Source organism: Halyomorpha halys, unplaced genomic scaffold (assembly GCF_000696795.3).
Source record: "Halyomorpha halys isolate HHAL.00 unplaced genomic scaffold, Hhal_1.1 Scaffold131.1, whole genome shotgun sequence".
Taxonomy (NCBI): Eukaryota; Metazoa; Arthropoda; class Insecta; order Hemiptera; family Pentatomidae; genus Halyomorpha; species Halyomorpha halys.
The window spans coordinates 691,128-702,533 of record NW_027116732.1 but is presented as its reverse complement, the minus strand read 5'-3'; the positions used below and the strand labels follow the sequence as shown (position 1 = coordinate 702,533).

General features: G+C 36.1%; 1 protein-coding gene across 1 annotated transcript in view; it reads left to right on the top strand.

Moving 5' to 3' along the window:
- The first annotated feature begins 218 nt into the window (after nucleotides 1-218).
- LOC106678260 (dihydropteridine reductase) overlaps nucleotides 219-11,406 on the top strand; it is a 16,572-nt gene continuing 5,384 nt past the window's right edge. The window contains exons 1-4 of the mRNA XM_014416679.3: nucleotides 219-540; nucleotides 610-708; nucleotides 780-885; nucleotides 8,080-8,220. Of these exons, the coding sequence (XP_014272165.1) occupies nucleotides 457-540; nucleotides 610-708; nucleotides 780-885; nucleotides 8,080-8,220 (430 nt within the window). The 5' untranslated portion in view covers nucleotides 219-456. The remainder of the gene's footprint in view (nucleotides 541-609; nucleotides 709-779; nucleotides 886-8,079; nucleotides 8,221-11,406) is intronic.

Below are 11,406 nucleotides of genomic sequence, written 5' to 3'. Positions count from 1 at the left end.
GGCTAGATCGGTTACATAAGGAACATTTAGGTCTTTATGGATGGTTATATCAGTAACAAAATAAGGAGCATTGAGGATTTTACGAAGGATTTTGGATTGTAAAGATTAGGATTAATTTAATTTTTTTTTTATCATCTTCCTCTAAAATTGTACTGACTTATGTAGTTTTAATGTAATGATGTTTTATTTGAAAAGTTATTTTAGTTTTTTTTTTTTTATTTATTCCAAAATGTATGGATTTTTTTTTCAAAACATTGAGACGATCTTAAATATTTGACCGGCAACAATGGCGATAAAGACAAATTCTTGGACAGGTTTCTATTCCCTAGCAAACTGGCATATTAATTGTTAGTGTTTTCATTGGCAAGCAAGGTTAGTTATCGTATCAACATGTTCAAATATCATTAATAGAAATTAACGATAGAGAATAGTTCTTGGATAGTTTTATATCTCGGCATGACAAGACAAAAGGTAGTTATTTATGGTGCTTGTGGTGCTTTGGGGACAGCAGTTGTTAAGTATTTTCAGAAAAAACTTTGGGTAAGGCATTTATTTTAATGTTAAATGATAAATGTTTCTTTAGTATTCTGACGCTGGATTTCTTTTTAGTGGATTGGATCCATCGACACACAATCATTCATTTGTGATAGCCTTGTGGATGTTGATAAGAGTTTCATTGTGAACGTGTTAGATACATGGTTTCAACAAGTGATATATTTAGTATTATTTTATATATTATTTCTATGTTATGCGTTACTTATTTGTTATTATCCATTTAGGAAGCAAATATAAATCCGGAGATGGCAAAAATTTTAGGAGATGACAAGCTTGATGCGATCATATGTGTTGCTGGCAGTTTGTGTAATGGAAATCTTGCCTGCAGTGGTAAGTAACCTATATAAATTAACTCAAAAATGTTTGTCAACACTTCATCACACATCAACAGTTCGTTATCAATATCAACATCAACCGTTCGTTATCAGTAGCAACCGTTCGTTAATCAGTGTCAATTCATTAGAAAATAGAACCGTTACTATTGACTTATTTGAGTCGTTGAATGCTTTATCGTTTTGAGATTTTCTGACTAGGTTTACCTCACAATGAAAGCAATTCCTTACCAAAAGCTTTATATAACTTCTCCTTGAACATTAAATATTTCTAACTTTTACAAACACCTTTTAGCATCTTTTTATAAGTTATGTAAAAACTATATTGTATGTAGCTTACATTTACATTAAACACAGAAGCTTTATCATTCGAAAAATAACGTATTGTTCTTTATTGATCTTCTTTGTTATTGTTGTATGATGCATTAACTATGCATCTACATTTAACATGTTGATTGGGCGATACATAAAGATAACAAGCATATAGCACCATTTAAATTGGAAGATAGATAACAACTGTACAATAAATTTTAAGCAAATAATTTCATATCTACCTTATTCTCTAATTAAGTTCATTATGGTACTCAATATATTTAATCTTGATGGAAGAACATAACTAAATAAAAATTCACACTTTAATTTCTGTGTTAAGTTTATTATAATAACATCATATAATAAACTTTCAACGCAAAGCATTAACTGCACATCCATTTTACTCAAAACTAAGTATTATAATGACAAACACCTTTAACGGAACGCATTAAGTTGAAAACTAATATAACCTTCCAAGTCTCATTTCGCAAAAGCAAAGAGAAATCGATTTTTAAGTTGAAACAAGTAGGCGACTCTGGTTAGACTTCTTTTTCACAAGCTAGGAGATAGGAGTGTAATGAAGGGAGATAAGCTGGCAAGATAAGTGAAGGAAAAAGGAGGATGGACCCAGGGGCGTGGCAGAAGAGTAAGGGTTAAATACGAGCCAATCACTGACTGCCTTTTGTTCCAGTTTAGATTACAATGGCTGACATTTCTATAAACCTAAGCTCCGTGGGTATTACCATTTTGGCTCCTTGTTTGTTTTGAAGGAGAGCAAGGTTATGCCATCTACTTATTGATAGTGGATACTTATTTCAACACCTTATCTGTCCTGGACAGCAAGGTTATGAAAAAAATGTCTTATATTATGGTCTAAGAGCCCGGGTAAAAAGAAGGAAATTATTTCTTAATAATTCTTGATTACTTTGATGGAAACCATATAAATGGTATGAGGAGAAGATAGTTGGTGGTGTGGTTAGAAAACAACACAAATAAGTTGGAAAAACTTATTTAATAGTGCCAAGTTTCGGGCAGAACTTCTAGGGGCTACTAGTAGATAGTAGAAAAATGCACCCTGCAATTTCTGTCTCAAGTTTATGTTATGTAAACAAACATCATATTATAAACATTCAGAGAAACGCATTACCTCACATCTGTTTTAGCAGAACCTAAATATCATAATGAAAAACATTTATAACAGTGCAAATTAAGTTGAAAAATAAAATAACCTTCCAAATCATTTCGCCTTTTGATAGCCGTATATCATTATTATATTCAATTAAAAATCGACCTTAGAGCCCTGATGAAGCTAGAAATTCTGGCCAAAACGTTTTAGAGCTCCACATCTTTAAATAGTTTTAACACACTAAAATACTTAATTGAACATCATTGGCAGAACCAGGACGGAGAAGATGGACATATATACATAGCATTTTTGGATTTGCATGGAGCCTTTGTCTTCGTTCAACAAAAATAAGTTCAGAAGGATCTGGGGAACCATAGATTTCCTAATAAACCCTAAGCGCCATAAATTCATCATACTATGACCCAAAAGGCTAGGCCGAACGGACATAAATAAAAACCATTTAGGTTTATCATTTTTATGGATGAAATATGAAAGGTTTGTAAGAGGTAAACGCCGAGAACTATGGCAGGATACTGGAAACTCTTGCCAGTTCTGGTACAATCTTTCGTATATGTGGATGATTATGTTATAGAGCATGACTGTGTCTGCTACAAAAACTACATCATATTACAGAAACTACAGGTATATTAAATGAATTGAATGTGGTGTTCCAGTAGAATGTCATGAATATGAGAAAAGCAAAGCTAAGCCTATTGGAAGGAATGATGTGTGGATGCCTATTGGAAGGAATGATGTGTGAATGCCTATTGGAAGGAATGATGTGTGGATGCCTATTGGAAGGAATGATGTGTGGATGCCTATTGGAAGGAATGATGTGTGGATGCCAATTGGAAGAAATGATGTGTGGATGCCAATTGGAAGGAATGATGTGTGAATGCCTATTGGAGGGAATGATGTGCGGATGCCTTTTGGAAGGAATGATGTGCGGATGCCTTTTGGAAGGAATGGTGTGTGGATGCCTATTGGAAGAAATGATGTGTGGATGCTAATTGGAAGGAATGATGTGTGGATGCCTATTGGAAGGAATGGTGTGTGGATGCCTATTGGAAGGAATGGTGTGTGGATGCTAATTGGAAGGAATGATGTGTGGATGCCTATTGGAAGGAATGATGTGTGGATGCCTATTGGAAGGAATGATGTGTGGATGCCTATTGGAAGGAATGATGTGTGGATGCCTATGAGTACAAAGATGAGAATGTAAAGTGCGAGTTACTTAATAGAGTGAAAAAAGTGTATGGAGTATTCTCCAAAATAAGCTCCAAATCATAGGTAGGAAGAAAATAAGTGACAAGACAAACTGTATTCGTACCAGTTCTGCCCTATGAAGCAGAGAGTTTCACGGACAAGTCATTACTTTGCTCAAATAACGATCTAGTTATTTGAGCAAAGTAATGACTTCAGAGAGGAGGTGGAGCAACGCCAACTGAAGTTGTTTGGACAAGTGAATAGAATGGGTGATGAAACAAAGATAAAATAGTTGATTGAGGCCAGTTCAGAAGTAAAGTGCACGCGAGGTCTACGTCACCAGGCTTGGTAGAGGCTGCTCTCTGGTAGCAATGGAAATCGAGACAGGTGGAGAAAGTCCACTTTAGAGAGGCTAGAGTAAAAAGAGAAGCTAAAACTTCACGCCTTGTGGAAAAGAAGAAGGTTCTTTTGTTTAGTTCCGGATGTTAATTAGTCGATCAGAACCATTTGGTTATTTACACCATGTATATAAAGTAGGTATATAACCCAACGTAGACACTGGTGAAATTGTGGAACACAACTAGTAATGTAAATCACAGCATTTCCTTACTGAAGGATTCCAACCGGTGGTCCGCGGACCATAAGTGTGCTGCCGGTGGGTCCGGTAAGACGAAGATTTATTGTTAAAATTATTTAATTAAGTGCTTTTCTTGATATTTGGGTGTTAGCTTGGAAGAAGAATTATAATAGAGAGGATAAGCCAGCAGAAAAATTGAAGCCAAAGAGGCGGGCCATATGTGCTTTCCAGGGGCGTGGCAGAGGAGTAGTGGAAGAGTACGAGCTAATCGCTGGCCGCCTTCTGTTTCAGTTTAGATAAAAATGACGGACATCCCTATTAACCTCAACCTTTCGTGGCCGTGTCCTATTTGGATTCACTTATGCCTTGAAGAAGAGTAGGGTTAGGATACGTTCTGCTCCTTCAATATCAGTTGCAAGGTTTTGAAACGTAAATGCCAAATAAAAAAATGCACCTAATTTTCAAATGTAGAGTTGCTTGCACATGATTTTCTGGCATAGTGGTCCGCTGGCTAAGGAACCATTGCTATAGAAGTACAGGAAGAGTTGAATACGGATTAGGGTCTGTGTTTTACAGACATCAAATTGGTAAGACTGTGTCTTAACCACTGAGCTATGGGCGGCCCAGGGGCGTCTCTTACCGAATTGTCTAAAATTCTAAACTACCAGGCCTGAACAATTAATTATTGATCATAGATAAAGATGTGTGATGCGAGTGGTGTCGCTGTTTATGTAAATCGCCCTGTCATTGGTTCTTAGGGTTTCGAATTTATAGAAGTGGTACGCAGGTTTTAAAAGTTTGGAAAACACTCCTATATAAAGACAATACGTAATAAAAATTAGCCACTCACCTTTAAATTGTAAAAACATATGTTGGTTACAACATGTGTTCTTAAATAAAATTATTAATGAAAATTGGTATGTTTTTTTTAATTATTTAAAAATCCTGGTAACATTTAGCCTTTTCATTGCATATGCATCCTATCCTTAAAAACCTCTTTCTTTGGATAATCAGACGTGTTTCCAGAAATAAACTCTTTATAGGCTCTATATTTCATTTAACTTCCTAAAGCTTTGGAGTTGATAAATGAATCCTACTGGTTTCACTTGGAATCCACGGTCAACTATGAAGTGAGATTTGAACCCGATCATTTTAGCTTTTAACCTTGCTTTATTATGGAAGATATAACAAAAAATAACTCCAGAAATTAATATTTTATGCATCTTTAGAGATACACTAATGACAGTACCTCTATAAAAGGGATTTAACAAACAGAAGTAATATATTTGATAATTTAGGGAAAATTAATTAACTTCTATGGTTCAGATTAGTTTTGTAATTGGGCTACAATAAAGGAATACAAACAATAATTTTACAATAGTAAAAATCTAACTACTATTATTAGAAACCAATATATCATTTAATGAAATAATAATAAAAAAAAAATATTAACTACGAGTTACTGGAACCTTGGAATCTTGAGAAGGCGCCATTAATGAGTTTTGAGCTGAGTAGAGTCTTGTGGAGTGAATTCATTCGTTGGAGGAGTTACTCTCAAGAACAGGATCTGGAACTACTTGCCTCCGGGGAGTGAATATGGATGACAAGGCTGGAGAAGATAGATGCTTTATTTGAAGCTAAAAAGAAACGAACTAGCTGGAGTCCATGGATGTTTGCCACACACTGTCTAACTTTTAATTCGAACATGTGTTTTTGAATTGCCCGAAGTTCGACCACAACCATCATTCTCGATTCTTAGATAAAATATTGTAAAAATTAATAATTACACTAGCAAGACAACGTAATTTTATTTTTTCAATTATGTTTATAAACAAACTTGACAATTACTTTTATGTAAACTTAGAAATTATAAAAATTATTGATTTAATGTGTAACAAAATAATTTATAACCAGCACGTCTAATCATATGTTGTTAGTCGCAAAAAGGTTTAAAAATATGTGTAGTGTTATTGCTTTAAAAAATATTTTTAATTTAGAACTGTTCTTCTTCATGGCTCTCATGTTATTGACTAGCAATTTGCTCGTTGTTAGTTTTTTGTTTGACAGGTATGTATCTAAATAAGTATGTAGAGAAAAAAAAATTATTTTAGAATTAGGTTATTATGAATCGAGATGCATTCTTTCTAGCCCCCTTTCATTCCTTGCTCGATTAATTTAGCTTTATTTTAAATAAATTGTGGCGTGGAGAAGACTGGTTCAGGCGGCCAAAGATCTAACAGGGAATTTATATATATATGTATATATTTTTCAAAATTAGATCTTTGGCCGTTAAACCGGCCTTTTGCACGCCTGCTGTCTTGGGCTACTGCTTTCCAGTTTGTTGCATGGAGCTCATTCGCATATTCGTCGATTCTGTCTGTCCATCTAGTTTTGGCCTCCCACGTGGTCTCTTGCCTACCATAGAGGCATTCATTGTTGTATAGAGGCGAACTTATGGATGACTTCGGGTATGTGGTACATGTCCTGCCCATCTTAACCTCCTTGCCTTTATTTGATGAGATATTGACTGACTCTGTTAGTCCTTCTCCTCCTTGCGTTAAGGCTCTGATCCTAGATCGCTCCTCTAATTGTAGAGGACTTTTCGTCCAAATCTCTGGATTCTGCTTCCTAGGGTACCTGTTAAGGGGCCTCTACATGTTGGCCAAGCCGTTGCGAACTCAGACATGCACGAGCATGTGGATGGGTGGCTTGTACGAGTTGGCCTAAGCTCGTTGCCGATCCGTCGAGAGTCGGTTTTCATGGACACAGATCAAAGGGAGTTCATGAGAGCGCTCGTGTAGCATCTCCACCATTGTTCTTTGTTTAGTTGACTGACTGAGAGCTGTTAAGAAGGATCCAGGCCGCTCACCACGAATCAGGGGCTTGTACAAATGTTTGGTAAACAAAGAGCGGACCATCCACATGTCAGTGTTATTCAGAGAGGCAAGCATGGCGGACGTACAAGTGGTTTCAGCCATGGCACTGGGATTATATTATTTTTATTACAAAAAAAAAAGAAAATTAAATATTAATAAATAAGATTAAATATAAAACTTAATATAAAAAGTACCAACAAACATCTTTAACCTCCTAACAGCTCTCAGTTATAACTAGACAAAGAACAATGGTGGAGATGCTACACGAGCGCTCTCACGAACCTCTTTGATCTGTCTCCAAAAAACCGACTCTCGGCGGATCGGTAACGAGCTTAGGCCAACTCGTACAAGCCACCCATCCACATGCTCGTGTAGGTCTGAGTTCGCCATGGCTTGGCCAACATGTAGAGGCCTCTTTTTAGAGGCCAGATCTCACAGCCGTATATTAGAGCTGGCTTTATCATGGCATCGTACACCCTTAGCTTCAGATTTTCAGGATTTGAGTATTCTTGGCAGAGAGAAGAAGGCTCTGTTCGCACAGTGCTATCCGCTGGTCTGTCTCAGTCCTTTGATCATTTATTGATGTTACTGTGGAGCCGAGGTATTTGAAACTGTCCAATTTTGGAAAGGGTCCAGGCAGACCAAGACGTTAAGGTACATTTTTCGGCTTACAATCCTAATTTTATGTTCATTTACCTGAAAGCCGATTTCCTCTAATTCTCTTATTAGAGTCTCCCTATTTCATCTTGCTCTTATTTCATAGGACCGCAATGTTCTCCGCGTACGTCAGGAATTCGCGTCTCATTTCGACGTGCACGGGTGCACCCTATTGTGACTATTTGCGCGTGATGTACTTTACTAGAACTAGGTTGAACAGTATTGGTGAGAGTCCATCTCCCTGTCTCAGAACTGTTCCGACTTAAAAGGTTTCAGATTCTTCTCCTTATATCACGATTCTGCATTTAGGATCATTCGTACACGCTTTTATCGGTATTTTGTCAATATTAGGTACATATATAATTATTGAATGAAACTATAATAAACCTATTTTTAGGTTTCAATATTGCCTGCTCTTCAGCTTTTATTTTGTTTTAGATTTCATAGAAACAGCTCTAACGGCATGGCGACAATGTGTTTGGAGTTCTTGCATCGCCGCGTCACTTAGTAATAAGTTCTTGAAGGAAGGTGGTCTCTTAACTTTGACCGGTGCCAATATGGCATTGAAAGGAACTCCAGGTAAATTATTATAAAGCGTCATGTAAGATGAATGTTCACCATTTTTTTTTTATGTAGCTCTATGAAATATATCGTAGTTACATGTTTTTTGTTGACTGCATATTAAAAATAAGAAATATACACAATCAGTGTTTTGGCTTGATTTTAATGTTTCATTTAATTTCATACATTTGACATGGCCAATGTCAAATGTGTCAAATTGTGTGTTGTTTTCTTTATAAGATAAGTTTTAAATTTACTAAATCTTCAAAATATAACCTAAAATAATATTTATATCTTTAAAATATAACTTTTTTTAGTTTGTCATAAGGTATTAGAATAAAATATTTACTAAATTGAAAATGTTTGGTATATAAAACTCAAAATATACACGGATCATTTTAGAAGCAAGCCACATAGTTCGTTGTTGTCTTTGAATTATTTTGTATATTATTTCTGTTTGTTAAGAGATAGCAGTGGGAGGAGGGCTAAAATTGATATAAGGCGGACCATAGTTTAGTTGATAGAGGTGTGAAGCCGTTTATAGCTGAGAGTTGATGCGTCACCTTAGTAACTTCAAACATGCAGTGGCGCCGGTTCGAATCTGACCTGGGGATGGGGATTGATTTTTTCGTATTGAGAAGTCAATCCTCACATTTTGGTTAGAATAGTTTAGTCATCTTTGGATAACCTTCTCTCAAAATTGACTTAAGTGTTTTTTGAAACTTCCTGTTCTATGATAAAGAGAGAGAAATTTTGAAAAAGTAAATGCCATTGAACCTAGAACAATTAAATTGTGAACACAATTTTATATATGAGGATGGATTTTCTGTTTATTTCAATTATTATATGTTAAATGGCAAAAATAGGAAAAGTAATGAAAAAATATAAGCCTTGTTCTAATATTATTTTGAAGATTGTCAAAAACAGTACTAAAACAAGCCTTTATTTAGATGCTGTGATCACATGTTTTATTGAAAAATAATTGAGATTACTTTTTGTTTTGGTTACATACAGAATAAAGATTTTGTTGAGTAAAGTTATATTAGTTTCTAAATAATTTGTGGATGACGAGGGTGTCGCAAAAAACGACGTGGAGGTAGGGAGCAGGTGGAGAGCGTAATTGAAAATAAGATAAGTGCATACTCGTTTCACCCATCCTATAGTATATAGTATATATACTAGTAATAGTACCCCTGTACGTCGGATAAAGTACGAAGCGTTTCGAGACAGTTTGCAGACTGTTGGGTGGAGGAGGCAAGGCGGGGTCTGTCTGATGTGACGGCGAATGCCGCTACTACTTACCGAAGGGTAAGGGGTTCTGTACATTCTAAGGAAGTAATGTTTCTTGAACAACAGTTCTGCAAGGAATTCATAATCATGCTGAACAACCAGGTATTTCCCCAATTGAGGGTACCCACTTTCTATATGCTTGGTGTGTCCCACGAAGGCTTCCGAACTCATAGGGATGACTCACAGCAGAAAAAGTAATAATCTGCCACAGCTTTAACTTTTTTTATAATAATGAATTAAAAGTACTGAGTATAAACTATAAATCTATAAATTATGATTGGAGAAGTTTGTCGGGGGGTGCTGTCTGCAAAGAACAACATAAATAAACAAAAATATATTTATTTATTTTATGCCGACGTTTCGACCTGAGTTTCAGGTCTTCATCAAGGGTTATGGCGTAGAAGGTAGGCCTGGAACTGTGTTAGTTAGTTGAATGACGTTCCGATTGTAATTTTAAGACTGATGGATCAGGCAGAATGACGTTCAGATTGTAGTGTTAAGACTGATGGATCAGGCAGAATGACGTTCAGATTGTAGTGTTAATACTGATGGATCAGGCAGAATGACGTTCAGATTGTAGTGTTAAGACTGATGGATCAGGCAGAATGACGTTCCGATTGTAATGTTCAGACTGATGGATCATACCTCAGTAGCACCTCGAAATAGCTCGAAAGGATCTGAAACGAGAACTCATAACAATATTAAAAAGGAGACTACGAAAAGTATTGAAGACTCAACTATCTGGAAAACAGAAAATCAAGGGCATGAATACTTGGGTCATACCAGCGCTAAGCTACAGCTTTGGTATAATAGAGTGGTCAAATACCAGCCTACAAGAAATAGATCGTCTTGAAAGAACGACACTCACGCAAGAGCGGGTCCACCATCCCATGTCATCCAAAGCCAGACTTTATTTATCCAGGAAAGAAAGAGGACGAGGACTCATAAATATTGAAGAAGCGTACCGTAAGCAAGAATTATCCTTGCGTCAATATTTCCATTCAAAAACCATTAGCGTTTATCAGGCAATCGTTACAATGGATTATAGTCTGACTACACTGAACTGGCAGAATGGAAAAGCAAGTCTCTGCATGGGAGATTCTATAGCCAACTAAACGAAGCCTCCATAGACAAAGAAAGATCAGTTAAACGCCTAAAATCTGGAAGAGTATTCTCCGAAACAGCGGGGTTTGTGGTTGCCATTCAAGATCAGGTTATTGCTACCAGATCATATAGGAACCATGTGCTGAAAGATGCGGTGGCGCATGAATCAATCTGTTCAGTTCTGCTTAATTTACAATCAAGCTTTGTACCTAAGCTCTCAGCTCCTTCATTGATTACTAGAACTAGACTAAACATTCCACTAAAGACAAAACAAGACATTGAGAGAGTTCTTGATAAACTCACATCATCAATAAGAACAAGTATAACTGGCAATACTTGGACTAACAGAAGTAATAACAATAAACAAAATAACCTGTCACAACATATTCGTATCTTATTAAGGGAAAAACGCAGAACACGATCGAAGTGGCATAGGACCAGATATCCAATTGACAAAACGTATTATACCAAATTGAGTAACAAATTAAAAGTAGAAAGTAGAAATTAGAAAATAGAAAATTCGAAATATAATTACCTTTACTGAATCTTACAAATGCTGACAAATCTTTATGGTGGACCACTAAAAAACTGCTGAATTTCAAAGAATTTACTTACCCACTTCTCACCGATTCCCAAACCTGGACCACAGCTGACGAAGAAAAATTCACAAACATTTGAACAGAACCTCTATAAAATCCTCGAAAAACTCATTTTAAAACGCCTATACCCCATCCTAGACTCTGATCATATACCCCATATATACCCCATCCTACCCTATACCCCATCCTAGACTCTGATCATATACCCCAT